The 25,405-nt window shown below is 39.4% G+C and overlaps 1 protein-coding gene across 1 annotated transcript; it reads right to left on the bottom strand.

Moving 5' to 3' along the window:
- Window positions 1-3,891: 3,891 nt before the first annotated feature.
- Window positions 3,892-24,668, bottom strand: Plac8 (placenta associated 8). Its single transcript, XM_046457682.2, has 5 exons — window positions 24,515-24,668; window positions 14,342-14,463; window positions 12,412-12,536; window positions 9,885-10,000; window positions 3,892-4,153 (listed from the first exon to the last, which is right to left on the bottom strand). Exons 2-4 carry the CDS (start codon window positions 14,448-14,450, stop codon window positions 9,896-9,898), a joined length of 339 nt encoding a protein of 112 aa, XP_046313638.1. The 5' UTR covers window positions 14,451-14,463; window positions 24,515-24,668; the 3' UTR covers window positions 3,892-4,153; window positions 9,885-9,895.
- Between the last annotated feature and the right edge of the window lie 737 nt (window positions 24,669-25,405).

Here is a 25,405-nt window from a genome sequence, read left to right as displayed (position 1 = left end):
ATACCAATAGGTACAGAAAAAATAGACCTATCATCCTTAAAGACTCCATACCAAGTCCCTCAAATGCCTCTCTCAGTTCACAAGGACCTAGCGGGGCCCAGGAAACCATGAGAGCAACCAGAGCCAGAATGCCTCTCTAGAAGGACACTGACTCCCTCACTATGCTGGGACCTAGGGCAAGTGAATGTTGTCTGTAGAAAGCAGCTTTAATTGCGTATATGCCATGACAGCTGCTCCCTGGGATGCCAGTCATGTAAGGAACAAAGCAAAGGAAACAAATTAATGATGTCACTGCTTCTGTGGCCTGGAAGATGAAACCCCCTAATAATCAAAAACAAAACAAAACCTCCTCAAATTAATAAGCATTTGTGGCAGATCACAGGAAACTAGGCTAATAGATGAAAGTCAATTGCTTTCCTATATACCAGCAACAAAAAATAGGAATTTGAAATTTTAAAAATGTGTGCAGTGGAGGCAGGAAGTATTGGGAATTTTGAGAGCAAAAAAAGTAGCAGGAGGGCTGGGATTGTGGCTTAGTGGTACAGTGCTCGTCTTCCATGTGTGAGGCACTGAATTCGATCCTTGGCACTGCATAAAAATAAATAAAATAAAGGTATTGTGTCCATCTACAACTAAACAAATATTTAAAAAGGAGAAGCAGCAGAAGAGTAGATTAAAGAGGTAAACTGAGGCTACATTTTTCTAGAAAAATGTTTTATAGAAAATTTGCAAATTAACTCATGCAACACTAAATAGGATGGATTGGAGAGAAGGCAAGGGGAGCTGGCGTTACCAGAGGCAGGCATACTGGTTCAGAGGCAGTGAACATCATTTGCCAAAGAGATCACAAGGACAGCATTTATGGCAATGGAGACAAAGAGGAGAGGACAGATTCATCCCCTTAATAAATGATTTGAACAGGTACATAAGTGCCTGTCATGTTTCTAGACACTGAGGACACAGTAGCAAATTAGATCACCCTTTGGGGGTTTCAAATGGAGTTTAAGGAACAGAAGTTGGAGTCTGATTGGATGGGGGGACATGGCAGAAGGATATGATGAGACAGTGGGGAGTTCATTGATATCTGGACTTTTCACCTTGAACAACTGAGTAAGTGATATTGTTGGACCTGTTGGGTAAAGACCTAAGGGACTCCCAGATGGACTTGTTTAGTAGGCAGTAGAAGATCTTGCTCTGGGCACAGATTCATATATCTTCTCTGGAGCTAATAAGTCAAATGTGAAATAGTTGGGTTTTTAAAAGTTTCAAAATGAAGCTCAAATAAATTTAAAAACCATGCTCTTGACATATTTTCCTTTCAAAATTTACATAATAATTTTTCAATAGCCCGGATTTTTTTTCTCATATAGCCCACCCTTTCATTATCTATAGCTTCAAGTAGAAGGTGGATACTTCTGCCTCAAGATGTAAACATGAGGGAAAATTAATGGCATCTCCATAATATTTTCTGTACACACTACTGCTGGATAGAAACACAAAATCACAAAAGAAAGAAAGATACCATCTTAGATTCTTACAACCTCTTTTTCTACAGTTCATGAATCTGATGATATGGTGACAGTGTATGTAAGGAGATTTTTATTTTCAGCAAAGGAGGCATGGGGAAAGATAGAATGGAACTGGCAAAATTCAAAGATGGAAAAAAGAAATGAAGAGGAAAGCCATTGTGCCTCATCCAAAGATAGTGGGTACCTGTAACAATTTCAATGGTGTCAATGTATAAACATGATTGGTTGGTTTCCAGATACTCCACTTCTATTTGAAGTAAAAAATGATGTGGGCCTTTGTGTACTTGAATAGTTGGTATCTGTGTTATGTGTATCATAAATGCACGGATTATTCACAAATTTGTGAACAAAGACAAGAAAAATCTCATAAATTTGTTGGATTTCAAAAGAGAAATCTGCTCGGCATATGTGAAATGAGAATGTGTAATATCCCTGGACCTACTATGGTCCAAGATAATATCAGATTTGATATGAGAAACTGTATTATTCTCAAATGGCAAGAACACCAGTGATGTCAAAACAAACTGTGTCATGGGAAACCAACAACACATTGTCAAAAAGTACTTAACCCTTTGAAGTGTTTTGCTCATTCTACAAAAATTAATTGTTGAACAGATCATGAAAGTTACTTCTTTGTATATTGTGTAGTATATGAAAGGATATATCTGCCCAATGTCCTATACATAAAATGGCATATATACATACATATATGTGTGTGGGTGGGGTGGATATATATATATATATATATATATATATATATATATATATATATATATATACACATGATGCATATATCACATATGTGTGTGTGGGTAGGTGGGTATATATATATACCCACACACACACATACATACACATGAAAGATATATATTGTCCCAGTGTCCTATACAGGACAATCTGCATTTTTTATCTTCATGATAATAAAGGATATATAAGCTCTAGATTATGATTTCCAACCTATTTTAATGCATCTGTGTCAATTTTGTTGAAATAAATGCAGAATTGACAACTTGGGACTTAATGACTTAGGGTAAATTCATCCCATTTGGATAGCTGAAGTTCCAAAACCCCTGCACAGCTATGAGTTCATGGTTACCAGTGGCTCTTTGATCCTCAGCTGGGATGAAGTTCTTCTGTCACCCATGTCCCCAGATTTTTGGAAATATAGATTTGTTGGTGGTACTAGGGATTGAACCCAGGGGTGCTCTACTACTGAGCTATAACCCCAACCCTTCTTATTTTGCATTTTGAGACAGGGACTCCCTTAATTGCCCAGGCTGGCCTAGAACTTTCGATCATTCTGCCTCAGACTACCAAATTGCTGAGATTACATGTGTGACCCCTGTGCCTGGTGGAAATACAGGTTTTGGCATCCTGCCTGGCCTACAGAAGGCAGTTGTGGGAGTAGATGACACTACCCAAGAACACATGGCATGAAAGGGTGGACCCAGGATTGAGCCCTGCGAGGCACGGGAAGGAACAGAGGGGCAGTGCAATTGTGTTCCTTGAGTGCTTACTAAATTCCAGGCTTTGATGTTCATCTCACTGAAATTTCACAATTAATCGATAAGGTAGATAGTTCTGCCTCACTTCCCCTGCCCCAACAAATGAAATAGACTCAGAAGTTGGGGAGGACTAGGAGAAATTAAGTGAGATTTTTCTTCAGGGCAAAATGTTGTAGATGAATCAAATAGAATAAGAAATGTGGAAAAAATTGTCACACATTTACCCATCAAGATTTAACTCAAATTGTGTCATACTGAATTTGATCATGAATTTTTTATTGCTTCCTCTGATACCTCATATTCAAAACAGAAGAAAAGCAACAACACAAAACCCTTGAGTATGCAGTTGGGAAGCAAGGCCTAGGGTGTTCTTTGCCTAAAATCTTGCTATGTTCACATTAGTCATACTTTGTAGATAACATAAAAAGGAGCAAAATTGTTGACTCAATGTGCCGTAATGGTCTCTGAAGTTTTTAGATGAAAGAGCTGAGTTACTGTGGACCAAAATCTCCCACTAAGCAACTAAATTACAAGAAAAATATCATGAGACTGACCCCTGGAATTAACTAGTGACAAAGGTATTTTAGAGCAAAGAAGCATAAAGAATCTTGCTAAAGGGGTGGGGACATAGCTTAGTTGGTAGAGTGCTTGCCTCTCAGGCAAAAGTCCCTGGGTTCAATCCCCAGCACCAAAAAAAAAAAAAAAAAAAAAAAAAAAAAAAAAAAAAAAAAAAAAAAAAAAAAAAAAAAATTCTTGTTAAGGGCTGGGGGTGCAGCTCAGTGACAGAGTACCTGCTTAGCATGCATGAGGTCCTGGGTTCCATCTCCAGCACAACATGCACAGAACAAAACAAAGAGTCTTGTTAATAAAACCTTTATTTGGTTTACATTTCAAATGTAATGTAAAAATTTTATAAGCCAGAAAATTTAATAGTGTGAGAGCAAGGAGAAACTATGCTAACGCACAACATTTATCTAGAATAAATCAAAAATTTGATTTTTTGGGAGTCCCATCATCATAAGTAAACATATCCATCATATTTCACTTGCAAAAGATGGAGAAGAACTTGAGTTGAAGAGGTGTTTGTTGATTTTAGTTGCTTCGGTAAAAGCTCTTCACCTAGAGAGGACATACAAATAATAGTTTTGAATTTTCTCAATCCATACTTTAATTTTTAATTAACTTTTAATTTCAGAATCATTTTATGATTAGTTGTAAAGAGAATAAAAAGAGGTTTCCATATACACTGCGCCCAGTTTTCCTGTTGGTTAATATTATATGCTACTATGATAGACTTGTTATAAATAATGAACCCAAATAGATGATTATTAATCAAACCTTACTTTATTCAGATTCCTCAGTTTTTACCTAAGGTCCTTTTTCTGTTCTTGGATCCTGTCCAGGATACTATATTACATTTAATTGTTGTATTCCTTTACTCTTCTTTAAACTGAGTTTCTCAGATTTTCCTTGTTTTTGATGACTTTGACATGTTTTTGTTGTTGTTTTTATTTTTGTTTTGGTACTGGAAATTTAACCCAGGGGTGCTTTACCACTGAGCCACATCTCCAGTCTTTTCTATTTTGAGACAGCATCTTGCTAAGTTTCTGAAGTTCACACTAAGTTGCCGAGGCTGGCCTCAAATTTATGATCCTCCTGCCTCAGCCTTCTGAGTCTCTGGGATTTGAGGATACTGGTTAAGTATTTTGTAGAATGTGCCCTAGTTTAGTTTGTCTGTTGTTCTCCTTGTGGTTAGACCAGAGGTATGGAGTTCCGGGAGGCATACCACAAAGGTCAAGAACCATTCTCATAACATCATTTCTGGGTTGCAATCCATCAACATGGATTATCACTGTTGAAGGTAACTTTGATCACTTGGCTGAGGTAGTTTTCTCAGGTTTCTCCTTTGTATGCTTGTTTGCCTGGCTTTCCATATTGTTCTTTGGAAGGAAGTCACTATGCAAACCCACACTTAAGAGGAAGGGAATCAAGTTCCATTCCCTTGAGGGAGAAGGTACCTACACAAATTCTTGGAGGGGTTTTTTGGTTTGGGATTTTCCTTTTGTGGTACTGAGAATTGAACCCAGGGCATTTGACTACTGAGCTACACCCCAAGCCCTTTTTATTTTTAGTTTTAAAAATTTGAGACAGGATCTTGAGAAGTTGCTAAGGCTGGCTTTGAACTTGTGATCTTCCAGCCTCAGCCTTCTGAGTAGCTGGGGTTACAGGTGTGCACCACCAGCACAGCAAATATCTGGAGTTCTATGTGGGAGATTGTACTCTTTTTCTATAGGGAAATCCTCCTGCCACCTCTTCGCTCTCAAAATTTCCAATTTTCCCTGCCCTCAACACTCACCCTTTTTTCAAATTAATTGTATTCAATTATTTATATCAGTATGGCCTCATATATATTTCTTTTAAATTTTACCTTTCTTTTTTTTTTTTTTTTTTTTTTTAAATTTTTTATTGTTGGCTGTTCAAAACATTACATAGTTCTTGATATATCATATTTCACAATTTGATTCAAGTGGGTTATGAGCTCCCATTTTTACCCCATATACAGATTGCAGAATCACATCAGTTACACATCCATTGATTTACATATTGCCATACTAGTGTCTGTTGTATTCTGCTGCCTTTCCTGTCCTCTACTATCCCCCCTCCCCTCCCCTCCCCTCCCCTCTTCTCTCTCTGCTCCCTCTACTGACATTCGTTTGTCCCCCTTATATTATTTTTCCCCTTCCCCTCACTTCCTCTTGTATGTACTTTTGTATAACTCTGAGGGTCTCCTTCCATTTCCATGCATTTTCCCTTCTCTCTCCCTTTCCCTCCCACCTCTCATCCCTGTTTAATGTTAATCTTCTTCTCATGCTCTTCGACCCTACTCTGTTCTTAGTTACTCTCCTTATATCAAAGAAGACATTTGGCATTTGTTTTTTAGGGATTGGCTAGCTTCACTTAGCATAATCTGCTCTAATGCCATCCATTTCCCTGTAAATTCTATGATTTTGTCATTTTTTAATGCAGAGTAATACTCCATTGTGTATAAATGCCACATTTTTTTTATCCATTCATCCATTGAAGGGCATCTAGGTTGGTTCCACAGTCTAGCTATTGTGAATTGTGCTGCTATGAACATGGATGTAGCAGTGTCCCTGTAGCATGCTCTTTTTAGGTCTTTAGGGAATAGACCGAGAAGGGGAATAGCTGGGTCAAATGGTGGCTCCATTCCCAGCTTTCCAAGAAATCTCCATACTGCTTTCCAAATTGGCTGCACCAATTTGCAGTCCCACCAGCAATGTACAAGTGTACCCTTTTCCCCACATCCTCGCCAGCACTTGTTGTTGTTTGACTTCATAATGGCTGCCAATCTAACTGGAGTGAGATGGTATCTTAGGGTGGTTTTGATTTGCATTTCTCTGACTGCTAGAGATGGTGAGCATTTTTTCATGTACTTGTTGATTGATTGTATGTCCTCCTCTGAGAAGTGTCTGTTCAGGTCCTTGGCCCATTTGTTGATTGGGTTGTTTGTTCTCTTATTGTCTAATTTTTGGAGTTCTTTGTATACTCTGGATATTAGGGCTCTATCTGAAGTGTGAGGAGTAAAGATTTGTTCCCAGGATGTAGGCTCTCTATTTACCTCTCTTATTGTATCCTTTGCTGAGAAAAAACTTTTTAGTTTGAGTAAGTCCCATTTGTTGATTCTAGTTATTAACTTTTGTGCTATGGGTGTCCTATTGAGGAATTTGGAGCCCGACCCCACAGTATGTAGATCGTAGCCAACTTTTTCTTCTATCAGACGGCGCGTCTCTGATTTGATATCAAGCTCCTTGATCCATTTTGAATTTACTTTTGTGCATGGCGAGAGTAAATTTTACCTTTCTTTTTTTTTTTACTTTTACCTTTCTTGATAATATGATAGTGTTGATTACAATCGAATACTATATTATTTTGTTACTCAAATTGTTCCAGTTTTGGCTATGGGAAGCCTTTTCAGTTGGTTCCTATGTCCCTTTGTCCCAATCTATTCTGCCTTTTCTTTCTTTCTCTCCTTCTCCTCTTCTTTAGCTGTGTGGAGGAAGTCTCAGTGTGTTTTAATATGTCTTCATTCTTTGCTCTTTGTCTCTCTTATTCTGTTTTAGATATTTTTATTTCTAGTTTTAGTGTCAATTAATAATGTAGGGTCCAAATTGATGATCAGGGGTCAGGACCACCAAGATATTTTACTTTAAACCAATTCAAAGATTCAGTGAGATAATTTCCCTGCGGTTGACAAAAACTAGTTCAGATGTCAGGACTCATTATTATGTGTGTGGATACATATTGTACCCACCTTATTTTATGTATTTAACAGTGTTGCAGTGGCCCATACTTTTGCTTCTGGCCTCATTCTGTCAGTCTCAACTATATACTAATCTCAGCTGATCATTTCTTAAGTTACTTCTATTCACTTGAAGTCTGTAGTAACTCCCCAAAGCGTACTGAGTCATTAACTTGATATTCAAGACATCATATGCCAAGGCCCCAACTACCTCTTAAAAATCTTGTATTTTTAAGGGATTTGGAAAAGGGGAGGGAGAGGGGAAGTGCTGGAGAGTGATACTGGCTAAATTATATTGTTCTGTTGCGTGCATGGACAAATATGTAACAATAAATCTCATCATTATGTGCGGCTATTATGCGCCAATAAAAATGTGGAAAGAAAACAATGTTTTGTATTTCTCAGTATTTTCCTACTTATACCATATATTCTAGGCAAGTTGGACCTAAGCTCATAAAGATGTTTTTCATTTTTTTGGTGGGGGTGGAGGGTCTACGGATTCACTAATGTTGCTGATCAAAAGCAACAATTCATATGTATTAATTTTATTCACATTTTCTGTCAGTGATACTGTTTGCCCCATCTGGTCCACTTCCACTCTTGTCTACCCTGCTGTAGGTCATAGGAAGCTGACCCGTGACCTAGAGCAATTCTTTGCAGCCCTCTGCCTTTTTGATGGGTTCAGCCAATGGGAAGCCCACAAGGACAGAAAGCTTCCCTTGACCCCATCCTGGGAGGTTGACTCAGGCCGCACTTATTCCTCTGTTGAGCGGTTACTGTTCCTCTAGGGCAACCTCCTCACTCAGTTCTCTCCTTGGAGAACAGGTAACTGCTCCCTCCTGGCCTCCTGGGCTGGGGAGGCAGGAGGTAACCACCTAGCTGTTGCCAGGCAGATGATTGCACCATCCATTCATTTCCCTATGCCTCCTCCACCAGCACCTTTGCCATTAGCCTCCATTAAATCCTATCACAGTCTAGGTTTCACTTATTCTTGTTAGATAACATACTTCCTCTTTAGAATTAAAAATCACTTCTTTCAAGAAACTTCCATTCATTCATCTCAGAAGTTTGATCTCTTCTTCCTCTGAACATAAAACAGCACTCTGTCTAGAGGTGTGCATCAAATTCCTCATTGTATTTGGGGGATTGACTAATCCCTTCTTTTTGAGTACAAAATCTATAAAGTCAAGGGGAACAGTTAATTTATTTTTGTCTACAACATCTAGCAATATAATACATAGTATTAGATATTTGACACATTATTTGCTAAACAAATGAGCTTTTTTTTTTTAATGTATTACCCAAGAATTGTTTTTGTTAACTTACACGAAGTCCTCACTCCAGACAGGAAGTGCGATATTACAAAGAATGGAAAAAGTATTGTTTTTTCTTATACTCAAAGTGTAATCTATGAAGGTAACTGACAAATTTTTGTTGATTTCTCCTTAACTACATCCTTGATAGCTAATCCTGGGGAAAATTAGTGGAAAAAGACTTGATTGAATTTCAGATGGTGAAATTCTATAGAACATTTCCAAATATTCTAAATTCTATATCCACCCATTTCAAAGTCCACCTTCTCTAAAAGGATGGTTTTTCTATTTGCTTTTTCATATTTTTTTATTAATTTTTTTCATATTTGTTTATTAATGTTTTTATTTGGGGTATTTGTATGTTTAGTTATAAGATGATATATTTTATGAGGTCTATAAGTCATTTTCTTAGAAATATACATTTGTGTTTATAGACATTTGTATAAAATACTGCACATGTAGTTTTTATTCTATGAGTGAGGCACACAACTTGGGCAGATAGGGCTGTGTGTACATATGAATAAACTTCTGTTTATACACAAACATTTATATGATTATGTACATGTTTCTAGTCATTCCATCAATAAATATATTGAAGTATGTCTATATGTGTAAATAGTTCTCAAACAAAGCTAATTTTGCTGAGGAGGCCTTTCGGGTTTCTGTCTAGCACGAATGACCTGAGGCATCTGGAAATCTACCAGGGCAGATGGCTGTGTGTCTTGTCTGGCCTGACACCACAGGATGTATCTGTCCAGTCTGACCTGTTTAGCTTTACCTCACTAGATAGATGCTTTACGCCACAATCAAAATGATCCAGATCTATAATTTTTATTTGCTGTTCCATCTTATAATTATTAGTTTCTTTTATCAAGTTTTTTTTTTTTTGTCTTAGGGAGTGAATTTTCTACTTCTTTTGTTTCACCATACTTTGGTGAAACAACGGTAATAGTATTTCACAGGTGGTAATTGCTTCACTAATTGAGCAATATGATTCTATGGAGTTTAGAAAACTCACCATTCCTTTATTTACTAAAATATGGTTCAGAGAATACATAAGAAGACATTAAAATCCACCTTTTATTAAGATAGCACTTTGGGAGACTTAAAGAATTGTTATAACTGAATTATTATTCTAACAATAAATGATTTACAAAAACCTGAAACATACTTCTAAACCCCACAGACTCTGGGAGGAGTGTTGGTATCAACTTACCACCAGCTTCTTTAGAAAGCATTCATGGCTCTCCTCCTGTTGATATCTCTCTTGATTTGGCAAAGGGAACAAACAGGGCAGCAGATAGTGGCCATGTAGTCATCACAAATAGATCCCTGTTTGAAAACACAAAAGAAATAGAAATGTAACCTGTGGATTTTCAGGCATCTTGAAAAGCAGACGGCACTGATCCTTCAGATTCAATTTGGATGGATATGTTCAGGAAAATGTTCACTGATTTTTTTCTGTATAACTCTAGTCTCCATAACATACAAAATGTTCTCCTTTTAAATTCTGAGAGTACAAGAAGATATCCAACCAAATGGTAATGGCATGTTATCACAGCAGAGAAATCTAAATCCATCCTACCCATGGGTGACCAAATTGTTTTTTTGTTTGGTATTTACTGAGTGTGTGTGTGTGTGTGTGTGTGTGTACATGTGTGTGGTTTTAATTTTATTATAAAATTTTCTTCTTTCTGTTGAATAGATCTTTCCCAGGTCTGTTTGTTTCCTTTAAGATTTTTCACAATTTATTTTTATCTAATTAATGATTACCCTTAAATTTTTATCCACAGTTTGTATTTATATTTATCTCTCTATCAATGTCAAACAAGATATAGTCTTTAGGACTGATACTTCTATTTCTTCTTCTTTTCATTTCCAAAGTTTTGTTAAGACCAGCTGAAATTTCAGTTTCAGATGGTTATTAATTCTTCAAACCCCTAAGGAATATTTAAAAGGCATTATTACTAGACCTTTAAACATCTTGATAACTTTCATATTAAAAAATCATGTCAGGGCTGGGGTTGTGGCTCAGTGGTAGAGTGCTTGCCTAGCATGTGTGAGGCAGTAGGTTCAATCTTCTGCACCACATAAAATAATTTAAATAAAGTTATTGTGTCCATGTACAACTATAAATATTTTTTCTAGATAATTAAATTGCATACAAAGAGGTTCACTTTTCACTTTATGTACTTCTGTGTTTGAATTTGAAATAAAATTCTTTCTTTTTTTTTCTCTCTCTCTCTTTTTTTTTTTTTTTGTATCAGGGATTGATCCCAGGGCACTTAATCACTGAACCACATGCTTAGCACTCCACCCTTTTTTACAAAAATTTAAATTTTGACACAGGTCTTGCTAAGTTGCTTAGGGTCTTCACTAAGTTGCTGAGGCTGGCTTTGAACTTGGAATTCTCCTGCCTCAGCCTCCCGAGCTGCTAGGATTAAAGGCATGCATCACCTTGCCTGGCTGTCATAAACTTCTATAGCATGTAACTTAAACACAGATAAATATTTTTAAATGAAAAGATAAAATAATATTGATGGAATGAAATAAGTTCCTAAGAATCTGCTTATTCATTTGTTCCCTGTGGTACTTGGCTAGGCCATGGTACCCAGATATTTGGCTCAACATTTCTTTTCTTTTTGGGTACCAGGGATTGAACTCAGGGACACTCAACTACTGAGCCACACCCCCAGACCTATATTGTATTTTATTTAGAGACAAGGTCTCACTGAGTTACTTAGTACCTCACTTTTGCTGAGGCTGACTTTGAACTCCCAATCCTCCTGCCTCAACCTCCCTAGTTGCTGGGATTATAGGCATGTGCCACCATGCCTGGGTGTCTCAACATTTCTTTAGATGAAATTAACATTTAAATCAGTAGACTTTGAATAAAGCAGAATACCCTCCATAATGGGCCTCATCCAATCAATTGATGAGATTAATAGCGGGGGGGGGGGGAGTTGGGGGGGGAGACTGTTTTCCCCTTAGCAAGGAAGATTTCACAAGAACACCTCCTGTGGACTTGAATTCCAGCTCTTCCCCATGTCTCTAGCCTGCCTCCAAAATTGCATAATTGCTTGTCAGCCTCCATAATTTCATGACCCAATTCCTTAAAATGAATCTCTCCCTTTTTTGTTCTCACTCTCTCCTTATATACATACACATATATACAGGGAGGCATATAAATGTAAATATATATAAACATATACATACGCACACTATTTTTCTCTATGTTACATATAGAGATATATGTGCATGCACACACATGTATCCATGCTCATGCGATTGCTTGTTGCTCTGTAGACCCTTAAATAATAAACTCTTCTGCTGCACAGAGTGAAGTAGGTGTAATGGAAGGTGCATGTATGGACTGTTCATGGACAGACAGTGGCTAACTCTGCTACTAAGGCATAGCTTTGGGCCTCATTTGTACATATTGTGAACCCACTTTATAGGGATGGTGTGAAGATTTAGTGAGGTGACCTAACGCACTTCGGACATAGTAGGTTCTAAATTATCCTCCTACATTATACTATATACATTGCAAAAAGAGAATTAATTGTTCTCTAATGTTTTCAGCAGAAACCTGGAAGGAAGTCACATAATCAGAGCACAGGTGCTAGGGAATTCCTACCCATCAATCTCAGATGAGGTATGCCATCAAACAGCCTCCATGTTTACCACAATTATTTTGAATGTGGTACCATATTTGAACACTAAGGGAATCATAAGAGACTCACAGGGATGCCATATCGGGTTCGGTAGAGAGTCCTCATTGCGACAGTTGTTCCACAAAGACAGCATTCATTCATGTCAGCTGCAACTTGACACCCGAGGCACACGAAACAAAATGTGCCACAGAGACCTGGATGCATGAAAGCAGGGGTACAAGTTACTCCGGGCTGCCTCCATCACAGCAGAAAATGTGTTCACTTCCTTGAATAGCAGGCCACGCCATGGGATCTTTGCCATGTACCGTGCTGCCATGTTCATCTTCAGCATTTCTGTTTGGCTTTCCATCAGCTTCTCCCAAACCCAGATCATCTCAGAAATGACCGCCCTTTGGAATGTATGTTATTCTTTCACTATAGTGCCTTTGTCCACTAGTCACTGGTCCACCAACACTTAGCCATGTTCCACCCATCATGCTCAGTACCAACAGCACCCCTGACCACATCCAGTGGGGGAAGTAACAGAAAATATTATCCAGCAGGATCCTTCTCAAGACACAAGGATCATGCACAGAAGTGGTGCCAAGGTCCTGAGGAGGAAGAGCTGCTGAGCTCAGCATTGAAAGATGATTAGGACTTCTACAGATCCACAAAAGGAAACACCCTCTTTGAGGTGACTTGGCACAAGCTGGCAAAGCTAGGATTCATTCTGTATGGGTAGAGCCCCATGGTGGGTAGTGGATGAAGCTGGTGGGATGCAAAGCAGGCTGGGGATCAGTTGATAGAGAACTGTGAGTGTCCAGATTTTGTTGTGAAAGTCATCGAGAACCACTGACGTACTTTCAGAGGGGAAAATGATTTGGTCAGATTCACATTTAAGAACATCTGCCATGAAGCAATTAAGCTTGTATGAGAACTTGTATATTCATTTAGTTGGCTAATAATTCTAGGGGTTGGAGGATAAAATGTCTATCTGCAGAGACTTTTACTACTCTCATCTCAATTATCACTTGAATTTGCGGATGTTGAACTAATGTACTGAGTCTTATGAGTCATCAGCCCCTGCCATCCAGTAAGACAATGGAAGTGAATAAACAAACCCAACTTCCATTACCTAGATAATTTTTCCTTTTTATGCTTCTCAAAGTAATTATTAACTTGTACAGTTCAAAGATCAACTTCACTGGTAAGTTAAAGGCTAATGTATTTTCTTTCCTTGTCTAAGAATACTATATAGAGTTGAGTGAGACAAAAGAGAAGATATCAGAGAAAATGTTTTATAAGTGGGTTTGGTTCTTAGCTGGTATTGAGAACAAAGCACCTTGGTAGCTCCCCTCTGTCACTCTTGTCTCGGTCCCAAACTTCCCTAGGAAATTCACTTATAGAGATTCCAAGTTCACTTAGAGAGATCTTATGAAAATAAAGTAGAGTCAGAGATATTTTTTCCCCAATGAGAAGTTAATCGCCTTCAGAATTCTTTATTCTTAGGTGTGTGGAGACCTAAACGTATAAACTGAAATACTTCTACTCCAAGATGATGGAGTAGAAGTATTTTAGTTTAGTCTTGTGATGACTCACAAGACTCAGTACATTAGCTGAAACTATGGGTGAAAACTATCCACAGTGTATGGACATAACGTGATTATAAAATACTGATTTTAACTTATGTGTAACCAAGAACAGTCTTTTTTAAAACCAATTTAAACTTGAAATATTTCTCTCATTAATGCACAATCTGTTTTTCATGATTAGGCCAGACCTGTTCATCTTTAGAATCAATCATGTCTTTCACTGTTCTCTCATCTCCACAACTTATTTTGGGGGTATGACTATTCTTTACTGGCTGGAGAAGGGTTAACTTAAGATCCGCATACAGCCTTTTCTTAAACATACTGTTGCCTGACAGCTGCCTGTGAGAAATTAGGAATTTTTACTACACAGTAAGGGAGAAACATGGGAAAGATCTGGACGCTGGTAATCCACCCCCCCTAACACTTACAGACTCCACAGTCACTGAAGCAATCACACATGCCCGTCTGCCAGTTGGAGTTTTGGGGCGCACGAGTAAATCCAGGTTGAGTCACAATGACTGTGGGCTGATTTTGCATTTCCAAGGAAGGTCTGAAAAGGAAAATGTTGGCATTAGCAGCTGGAGGTTGAAAGGCTGTCTTCTGCTGCATTGCGCCCCACGGGCGAGCGAGGCAGTTTAGATGAAGTTGCCTGTTGATCTTTGAAGAACATGATTTCTGTTTCCACCCCTCAGAGGACAGGGGGCCCCAGGGGAAAGGAATTCACTGAACTGGTAAGGTGAACAGGTGCTTCTCATGGGGCACAGGAGGGAACAGGGTTGTTCATGTACTATTTTTAGACAGGTACCTGGTATCCACGAGACAAGGAAACAAATGACTGCCCTGTGATAGTGAATCATGGCAAGTAGTGAATTGTGGAAAGGCGTCTTCTCTGATGTTATATCATTTTAAGCTTAAGTGTGCGTTCCCTCCTTCCTCTTTCTTTCTTTTACTGTTTTTCTTTGTTTGTTTTTGGTAGCACTGGGGGCTGAAGTCAGTGGTGCTGTACCACTGAGCTACATCCCCAGCCCTTTTAATTTTCTTTTAAGACAGGGTGTTGCTACATTCCTGAGGCTGGCCTTCGACTCAGGATCCTCTTGCCTCAGCCTCTCAAGTCTCCTGGGTTATAGGCATGCACCGTCATACTCAGCTACCCTTCCCTTTCTTGCTCCTTTATCTTGCTCTCTCTAGTTTGGGCTTTGTTTCTGATTAGCAGTCCTCTTCAATCTCCCTGCATCCAGGCTGATCCATCACTTCCAGTTTACTGAAAGCCTGGGTCCTTTTGTCAGTGCTGGTTTGACAGACTCTTGCCACATTGTAGGGGTAAGCCCCGAGAGTATGTCCCAGCCAAGTTCCCTCCACCCTTTGGCTCTAGGGAATGAACCCAGAGCCTGGAGAATGCAAGGCAAACTCTACCACTAAGCTGCACTTCTGGCCCCCAGCAAGGTTTGCATAAACATATTTTTTAAAAAAAAATATTTATTTATTTATTTATTTATTAGACATAGATGGACACAACGCCTTTATTTTTATGTGGTGCTGAGAATCAAACTCGGGTCCCACCCATGCTAGCGGAGCGCTCTACCGCTGAGCCACAATCCCAGCCCCACATAAAACATATTTTGTTAGGTTGTTCCTAACTTCACTCCATAGTGAGAGGCTGTGTGAGGTCATGGAACGTGAGTAAGATTTGAAGTGGGAACATCTTTGCTCACATCATGGTTTTTGAAACTTTGTGATCTTAGAACTAGACACATGAATTTCCATTTATTAATGTGTAAAATGGGAATGGTTTCTGACCTGCCCAGCTCCCATTATCTCTGTGGATGAATTTAATGAACATTATCCTCATCAAACAAGGGAAAATACAGGGATCCCCAACCTCATCCAAGATTGACCAAATTATGTATGTGCGTGTATGAATATGGCATAATGAATCCCACCATTACGTGTAACCATAATGCACCAAGGGGCTGTGGCTGTGGCTCAGTGGTAGAGCACTTGCCTGGCATGTGTGAGGCCCTGGGTTTAATCCTCAGCACTGCATGTAAATAAATAAAATAAAAGATAATTTTAATTCACTAAGAAAAAAAATTTTTCAAAGAATCAAAAAAATATAAACAAAGTTGGCCACAATGTACAAAAATATAGAAGGGAAATGTCTTGATGATTTTCATAAACACTTGTTGCCTGGTATAGCAGCTAATATTCATTAAGTTTCTACATTACATCAGGCATGATATTGGAATCACACTGCCCCTTTAATCTTCAGAACAGTTCTGCAAAGTAGAAATTATTATCTTGTTTTTTTTTAGTAGATAAAGAAATAATAGCTCAGAGAAATTAAGTAAATAGTAAAATTCAAGTTCTTTCTGGCTCGCTCCACAGGCTCTTTTTCTCCCCTTGCCTGCTCCCCCTAGCACTTATGACCGTGTGACATTGCCACTGGTTTGTGGTGACCCCTTGGAGAACAGGAACTTTAGCATCAAGCTCCATTTTGGGTCCTCAGAGGTACTTTCAGTTGTCTTATAGAATGAAGCACTTACAATATACATGACTCACAGTGTGCTAGATAGATACTGGGATGTAATACATTTCCACTTAGGAATTCAGCACAGGGCTGGGGATGTGGCTCAAGCAGTAGCGCGCTTGCCTGGCATGCCTGTGGCCAGGGTTCGATCCTCAGCACCACATACAAACAAAGATGCTGTGTCCGCCAAAAACTAAAAAATAAATATTAAAAAATTCTCTCTCTCTCACACTCTCTCTTTAAAAAAAATTCAGCACATATTTATAAAAGCACAAAAGAAAAACACTAAAAATTTTAAAATATAGTGCCTCTAGATACTTTAGCAATGTTATTATATTCCTTGTTCTCCTATGTTCTTTCCCACATAGACCAATTTCAAAAACAGACAAGTGGCCTCTATTTTTTCATATTATTTTGCACTTCTCCTATTTCTTGAATTAGCCGCTTTCTTTCTAGATCTCATTACTTAGAAACACCTGCTAGCTTGGTAGTCCCCTTGAACAAGAAAAGAGAGCAGTATATGAAATCAAGAAGAGTTTGAAAAGCTAAGCAATGTCTCAGTTATTTCTTCACACAATGGGAAGTGAATGATAGAGATGCTTCAAACATGTCTAAGGCTGTAATTGTAACTTAATTAGACCTGGTCTTACAGATGGTTCTCTGAATCCTAGCAAATAGCCACATGCTAAGGATGCTTGGTTATTCTGGAGGAGGATATAAAGTTGTTTAATTAAAAAAAGAAATAGACTTAAAATGTTATTTTGAATATTTGTATCTGTTGAACATAATTATCAGTAGATACCTACTGGCACTTCTCCTTCCCATTACTGAGTGTAGTATCAAAGCACCATGCAATTTTTTTTTTTTTTGTGGGGCAGGGAGGGTTGAATTCTGGAGTGCTCTACCACTGAGATACATCCACAGCTCTTTTTATTTTTATTTTTTAGATAGGCTTTAAGTTCCCCCAGTTGGCTTTGAACTTACATGGAATATAATATATATATATATCTACTTATATATATATACACACACACATATATATCCACTTATATATATATGTGTGTCGTGGATAATGAGATCAAGGTTCAAAGTTTTTCACTGTTAGAGAAAGAAGTTACAGATAAGGAAAAGAGGAAGGCTAGAATGAGTCCTGTGCTGTGCTGTTAGATTGAAATAAAGGTATGAACTCATGGTTACACACACACACACACACACACACATATACTACACACTGTTTTAAAGATCACAAGTCCTCCTGTGGGTCTTTCAAGATCATTCCAATATGGCTTTGACCAAACTTCAGGTTTGTGACCAAACTACAGGTGCATATGATGGCATAATGAATGAGCTGAAATGCACCTGTAGTTACAGCAACTTAGGAGTTTGCAGTAGGAGGATCACTTGAATCTAGGAGAGTACAAGGCCAGCCTGGGAAACATAGTGAGACTCTGTCTCAAAAGAATGAGAAAAAATTAAACAGATAGGGCAGTATCAGCACTTGGGGACCCGCTGAGGCACCAAATATATATATATGTTTTTTTTCCTGGTTCCTGGATCATAACTTCATCCTCAAGGCAGGTTGTAGAAACTAGAATTTCCCTTCTCCAAGGCAAATCATAAAACTCTAATTTTCCTCCATCTTTCTAAAGTGGTAGTTGGCCATAAAGAATGACCTCTTATTTGAGAAGGAGTCTGGCCCCATATCCCAGAGAAGGAATGAATCTGAACAGATAGCCTTGCTGACTTTCCCTACCCAGTCTATGAACCATCATGGCTATGCAATGAAGTCTCCATAAAAACCTGAGAGGAAGGGTTGGGGTTGTAGCTCAGCGGTAGAGCACTTGCCTAGCATGGGATCAAACTGGGTTTGATCCTCAGCACCACATAAAAACAAATACATAAAATAAAGGTTAAAAAAAAAAAACAAGAGGACAGAACTGGAAATCTTGTGGGCAGCTGTGGAAGTACCTGGAGAGTAGTACCCCAAAGAGAACATGAAAGCTCCATGGCCTTCCGCATATCCTGCCCTATGCATCCTTTAATCAGTGTTCATTGCAATATCCTTTGTGATACACTGGTAAGCATTAAGTGTTTCCTTGGGTTCTATGAGGTGCTCTAGCAAATTCATCAATCCAGAGGACGGGTTATAGTAAACCTGATTTATGGCCAGTCAGAAGCACAGGTAAAACTGCGCTATGTAAACCGCTATGACTGGCATCCAAAGTGGAGTGAGGACAGTCTTGGGGACTGAGCCCTTAATCTGTGGGATTTGATGCTTTTTCCAGGTAGTTCTGACACTTCAGAACTGAACTGAATTAGACAACACCCAGCTGGTGTCTGGCGCAGAACTGATTGATTGCTTTCTGGCTGGGAGAAATCTTCACACCTTTTGAGGTCACAGAAGTCTTTTGTGTTGATTGTTGTGGTGTGAAGGCAAAGGGAAAACTATGTTTTTATAATACAAAGATGCCAAAATCAGTCACCTTTGAAAGTGTGATGAAAAACAAGATATTCATATGATATCAAAGTATCTCCCCACAAGAAACTATTTATAAAAGGGGAAAATCATGACTTACAGTGGAGAAATCTGGCAGACACTTGACCAAGTGATCAGTTAATATTACCATCAATGGGACTTAATGGTGTCATATGCCTATTATGACTGAAAGGCACAACATTAATTTTCTGCTATTCCTGATGTAAATGTATACTCAGAATCTCATTATAAGAAAGTATTAGACAAGCATCAGTTGAAGGATATTCTACAATATAACTGCCCAATACTCTTCAATACTCTTCACAAAAGAGAAGTGCAGACTAAGGAAATGTTCTGGATTGAAGGAGACATGGTGATCACATGCAATGTGGGATCCTGAATTGAATCCTGGAACAGAAAAGGGACTGTCAGCACTGTCCAGCCAGAGACTATCAAGAGTAACCATAGCTGAAGAAGTAGGGCTTATTACTTGTACAAGAGCTTATTAGTCGAGCAAGGGAGAAAGCACAGGATAGGGAACTGCGGAATGTCTCAGTGTTACAAAACTCCTAGAGAATTCAGGCTTTCATTGAGTGACTTGGAAAAGATCCGAGGAGGTGGAGGAGCTGTCAGAAAGTGCAGGCGATTTTATGACCAGGCAATTTTAATAAATCATCTGTGAGGAAAGCTGGCAAGAGAAGGCTAAATGTGCAACACATAAAGTGGCAGCAGTCACTTCTATTAGCCAGAAAAGACAAGAAAAGACAAGCCAGAAAAGAACTTTAAACTTGGACAATGTTTAAAGTTCATGGTGTCCAGGTATGACTATGGAATGCTGGTGTTTTTATCTTGACCCATTATGGTCACAGTACCCTTATCTGATGCTAATGCTCTGTGAAGGCAAGCAACAACCTACAAGCAACAAAGCCTGGCTGGTAGCCCCACGAGCTTCTTCGGGTCTTGGGCTGCTTTTCTCTTTCCTAGAACATTAGTGGGTCAGTTGGTCAAATTCGAGGAAGATCTACAGATTAAGTAACGAATAGCATGATACCAACATCATGTCTGGTTTCATCAGGGGAGGAAGGGATAGAGTGAACTTGTCTGGCTGCACTCTGGATCTGGCACTCCTACTAGGGAGCAGGGTCAGAGAAGCAGAGAGGTGGGGTGTACCCCTGGGCTTAAGTCCCTTCCCCGCAGCGGCTGTGGGACTCCTCTGCCACGGCTGGACAAGGGATGGTGACACAGCCGAAGTTGGGTGAGGGAGGTTTTCTGCCGCTTCCCTCCCATTCTGCCTCCCGCCCGTGTTGTGAATTTATCCGTGGGTCACTTCTGCTAGGACCAGACCTCATCTGCCTCGGAATGGTGAGGGCAGCCAGCACAGAGTCCACCGCAGGCATACACTGATGACGCTCACGCAATCTGGGACAACCAGCTCCAGGTGGTTGCACCTTGCGGGGCCGCTGGCGGGAGGGAAGGAGCCACAGATTCTTGGAACTTGGGCGGCTCGATCCGGGCGGCCGCGGCCCGCGGGGACTTGGCGGGAACCGCCGCGGGCGTCAGGCACGAGGGAGCTGGCCGGGGGCTGCTCGCTCCGCCGACCTCAGGCGCCAGTCTCACCAGCGTTCATAAATGTGGAACTTGACAGCAAGTGGTGTCTGCTCACAGCACTGATCGGAAAGTAAGACGGGATGTGAACGCTTATTAGATGGTCCTAGGTCCGATTCCTGTTGTACATGCCCACGTCCCACATCAACGGGACGCAAGCACAGCTCTCTCAACGCATTCCGTCAATCTCAGAAACTAGGAAGTAAAGAAACTGAGATAATCCAGTTTCCATTGCTTACCCCTTCCTCAATAATTAGCTTGCTTGGGAGAAAAGGAAGCACTACAGGACCGGGAATTTTGATCTACGGTTTTGAGACATTAGCAGACACCGGGTATCCAGTCGGTGCTCGCTAACGGCGTCCCCAGCCCCGCGCGCACTTTCTTTTCTTTCCATCCTGCCCAGGCTGTGCTTGCGGTCCGGGGAGAAAATGCATTTGAAATATTGCCAAGCGGGAGGATCCGAGTTCAAAGCCAGCGTCAGCAACTGAGGCCCTAAGGAACTTAATGAGACCTTGTTTCAAAATTAAAAAAATGAAAAGAACTATGGATGTCGTCTAGAAGTTAAGCGCCCCTGGGTTCAATCCCCATTTTCCCCCGCCCCCCAAAATTTTAAACACTGCCAAGTGCCCAGCGCTGGAAAACACTCAGTAATTGGGGAGGTCGCATTTCACAAGACCCCTTAGGGCTCCAGATACATTAGAATCCAGGTCTCCCCCTACATCCAGAACTCCAGTGCTAAAATGATAAAAATTATATTTTGGGTAGTGGCTTCCTACAGTGTTTTGGGGGAAAAGTTATTACAGGACATGCTCAAAGAAGCATATTCAGATTTCTTTTGTATTCCCTTTTAATAATCAAATACCAGAAAAATTATGAAAGGCTAATGTTATATGGTTATCTCTTGGGTGATTGGCTGATAGGTTTTTTTTCCTTCCCATTTTTATCTTTATAATTTTCTGTATTGTCTGGAAAATACTTTTAGTGCTGAGGGTGTAGCTCAGTGGAGACTGTTCACTTCACATGTGTGAGGTCCTTGGCTTGAGCCCCAGCCCTGCAAAACATTACAGCTTGCATTTATTTCTTTTATAATCAAAACAAGAGATAGCCTGTTTGGAAACAAAAGCAAATCCAGAGACTAAAAGAAAAACTTAAAGGGACCATGCTAGTGATTCTATAGTTGTCTCCCCAACCCCTCTGAAACCTGAAGCAATGCTTATTTGATAAATAGCAGTTGAATGGGTAAGTGAATAAATATCCTTTCTGTAATTTCTTTCAGAGGAAAAACACGTTCCTTTAGCTCATTTATTTTTCAAGGGACCTACAGTGTGATTTTAAATATAATAACAGCAATCTAAAAATTTCAGAATAAAAACTGGCCTGCCATTATCTGATTGTCCTTTCCCATACCTGACTGTCCTCCCTCACTATATGACATATGTATTTGTGTATTCAAATTGTCTACTGTTAGACTTCCTAGAACGTTGAGACTGGACATTTGCTGAGTGCCTTTGAAGTCCAATCATAGGCAATCTGTGTAGTCTGAAGCAAGCAGCTGCAACCAAATTACCCATATGCTGACTGACAGTTAGTTTGTATGCAAGTTTATTTCCTTCTTGTGGTGGACCACAGTCTTTGGCCCAACCGTCAATGCTGTATGCATTGGTTTCTTCCACTACTATTGACTTCCTCTTTTAAAATGTGGGAAACTGTGAGGATCAAGGTGCTTCCAGTGGCCACTTTAGCCCTGGGAACTGAAGTGGAGCTTGGAGCCCCAAGAGATTTCTAATAGAGAAGTTCCTCTCCAGTGAAAGTTACCCACAGTGGTTGAGAAATCTGCTCTGCCCAGTCCTGCCCAGAAGAGCAGTCCTAGAGGGAACTAACATTCAGGATTGCCACCTGTCACCTTAAGCTTATTTTGAAGAAAGCCTTGTGACTTCTCCCATGAGATACCTTCTGCATAGTTGCAAACCTGAGATGAGGGGCAGGGAGTGTAGCACAGTGGGGGAGTATATGCCGAGCATGTGCAAAGCTAAATTTGGCTCCCAGCACTGCAAATAAAAAAAACCTCCCCTCAAACAAAACAAACAAACGAAAAACAACCAACCCTGAGAGAAGAAAGCAACACATTTGCTCTTATGCTGCTCTGTGATCATTTCAAAATACCAGGCTTCTTTTAAGTTGCAACAAATATAAAACAGAAGCAAATGTAAAATATCCTAAACAACTGCAGTTGGCTCTGCTTCAACCATTAACTATCCAAGAATTTCTTTAACCTTAGTCATTTAAGAAAGTGGAGGGGAAAAAAAAAAAAAAAGAAAATTCCTGGAGATCTTAGTGTGGGAGTATTTCTAAGATTTTTCAGGGACCTTATGCTTGTACCTGTCCCCTTAGTTCAGCGATCCCCAAAACTTAATCTGTGTAAAAAATACTTGGAAAGTTTGTAGATACCTGGACACTATCTTTAGAAACTATACCTTAGGTAGAACAGACTAAGGTCCTAGAATCTGTGATGATCACCTGCAGGGCTGCTGTCCCTGTACCACGGGTCACTATCATGCAAAACTGAAAAAGGTGGCACTTCTGTGTAGACTCAGCTTGGTGAGTTTGTGGCTGTCTGGTGAGAATTAGAAAAATGTGTCCTTTCTCCAGGAAGATGTAACACATGCCAGAGCCTTCCATATGCCCAAGGATCATATGCTAAACCACCTCATGGCCCCTTAGTTGCCCACCAATAAAGAGCCCTCACATGTCAGGGGCCTAGCTGAGCATACTTTGTATCACCTTGTCCTTGCCTTTTCCTTTTTCTTCTGTTATTAATAACTAAGTCCAATTCCATTTAGAAAATATGTATTGAGCACTCACTTGTGTAAGAGTTGTGCTATATTTGATAAGTGCTAATGAGATGTCGGTGGTTCTCTGTCCATGGCCTGCAGCTCTCCTCATCACTGCCGGACCATGCATTTATTTGGTTTCCTGCCATCTTGGATCCCACAGAACAGAAAGAGTGATCAAATTGGTGGGAGCTACTCAGGAAAAAGGAAAAATGGAGGCAGGAAGAACCGAAGTGGGGATCTTGGTGGATAAACCTTGAAGTGTGAGGTGACAGTGCCTTTCTTTAGAACTTTCTTTACATGGAATGGTCTCATTGTAGGAAATCTTGCAGGATTTGGCTCACATTTTGAATATCTTAATTTTATACACTAGTTATAGTTGGATCAACCTTGTACCTGTCTCCTCTGCCTGCGAACACTGCACTGTTGTGGAGGACAGTCCAGTATCTTAGAAAATTAGGATTATTAATATGCTATGTTGCATTAATCAATTAATAAGTACTAGTAATATTGATTAACCCAGATACTAGGCATATTACTTAGATTTCTTTTTTCTTTCTACTATATATTTATATTTAATTTTTTTTTGCTTTGCTTGAAGCATTTTTCATTACATAATCTCTCATGTAAGCTATCCAATGCGAGATCTCTCTTTATACATATCAGCGAATAGCAGAATTTAATTTTGATATTAGTCTGTTTTTCTTACTTTCCTAATGAGAATTCAAGGATTCTTATAATTTATTAGCTAAATGTACAATATTCCCATATCTTGTTGCCAAACATTTTATATAGATAAAATATTTTGCACACACAGAGAAATTAGACAAGCCCAAGTACACATGCATATGTGGTGAAATTAAATGATCAAGTTAGTAAATACAACTCATAATATGTGTTTCCTGCTGAAAGCAGTATTTGAGGAGGATTCAAAGCTTGTATCTTCCATTACTTTGAAAGCATGGTATGTAGCAAAACACTAAAATTTGACTAAAATTATTAAATTTAAAGCAATTAGATAAAGAAAGCAATGATCTTTCAGCTGAAACTATGGCATTTTAGGAACAAAAACAAGAAAATCAAATTTCTGTAAAGAACGATTATCCCCCCCTGCAGTGTTAAGATGAATTTTTAAAGAAGTTTTTAATCTCAAAGTACTTACAATTACAAAATGGGCTTGGAGCAGGAAGTGTCTTGTGGCCCAGGAGAGGCTCTTACTAGAAGTGGAAGCTCTTCGGTGGAGAGGTAGAGGCTTTCTACTGCAGTGTAGTACAAAGAACAAATCCGGAGATTCTGATTGGCCAGTGCAATCCAGGCAAAAGTGCTTTTTAAGCTGTTTCTCTTATCTTAAGAATGAAGATTATGTCTTGCCAAATAAGGCGTGTTCTTTTTCTTACAAATGTGAAGTACACTCATACATCTTTTAGGCAGGGAAAGATTTGATTCATTGTGTAGTTTGATTGATTTGACATGGCAGGCAGAGCTTGCTAATTTTTAAATTTCGTTTTCCTCTTTTAATTCAATAAATAAATACCATTTAGTACATATTTATTGCCATATTTTTATTTATTTGTTTGTTTATTTTTTGATATCAGGAGTGCTTAACTACTGAGTCACATCCTATCCTTCCTCCCCCCATACCTTTTTTTTGGTGTGTTTTATTTTGTGACAGTCTGACTACATGCTGAGAGGCTCGCTAAATTGCCGAGGCTGACTTTGAACTCCAGATCCTCCTGCTGAGCCTCCTGAGCCACTGGGATTACAGGTGTACACCATATTTTAATTGTGGAGCTTGCAGGGAGCATTTGGGAGAAAGCTGGCTACCTGGAATTCCATACCTAGTTAGACACTTCTTTTCTTTCTTATTTGGATTGCTTTGTTTTCCCTGGCAGAGATTGAGAATTCAAGGATTACTTACTGTTAAACAGGGCCACAAATGCTTTTTGCATGTATCCATTTCTTGAATTGTCCCCACAATTCTGTGGGGGTGGTACAATTATTAATCCCATTTGACTGACAAGGAAACTGAAACCAAGAAATGCTAAGTGGCTAG

This window comes from Marmota monax, unplaced genomic scaffold (genome assembly GCF_021218885.2).
Source record: "Marmota monax isolate L192 unplaced genomic scaffold, Marmota_monax_Labrador192_F-V1.1 WCK01_AAM20220418_F8-fsc00128, whole genome shotgun sequence".
NCBI classification, from domain to species: domain Eukaryota; kingdom Metazoa; phylum Chordata; class Mammalia; order Rodentia; family Sciuridae; genus Marmota; species Marmota monax.
The sequence above is the reverse complement of the archived record's forward strand: the minus strand, read 5'-3'. Positions and strand labels throughout refer to the sequence as shown.

What these genes read in the sequence shown, in the direction of transcription:
- Plac8 (XM_046457682.2), bottom strand. Translation starts at nt 14,450, where the DNA reads ATGCAAAATCAGCCCACAGTCATTGTGACTCAACCTGGATTTACTCGT. An exon ending in CTTCAGTGACTGTGGAGTCT is followed by an intron (nt 12,537 to 14,341) that starts GTAAGTGTTAGG and finishes TCATGCATCCAG; the next exon opens with GTCTCTGTGGCACATTTTGT. An exon ending in GAACCCGATATGGCATCCCT is followed by an intron (nt 10,001 to 12,411) that starts GTGAGTCTCTTA and finishes GTTTTCAAACAG; the next exon opens with GGATCTATTTGTGATGACTA.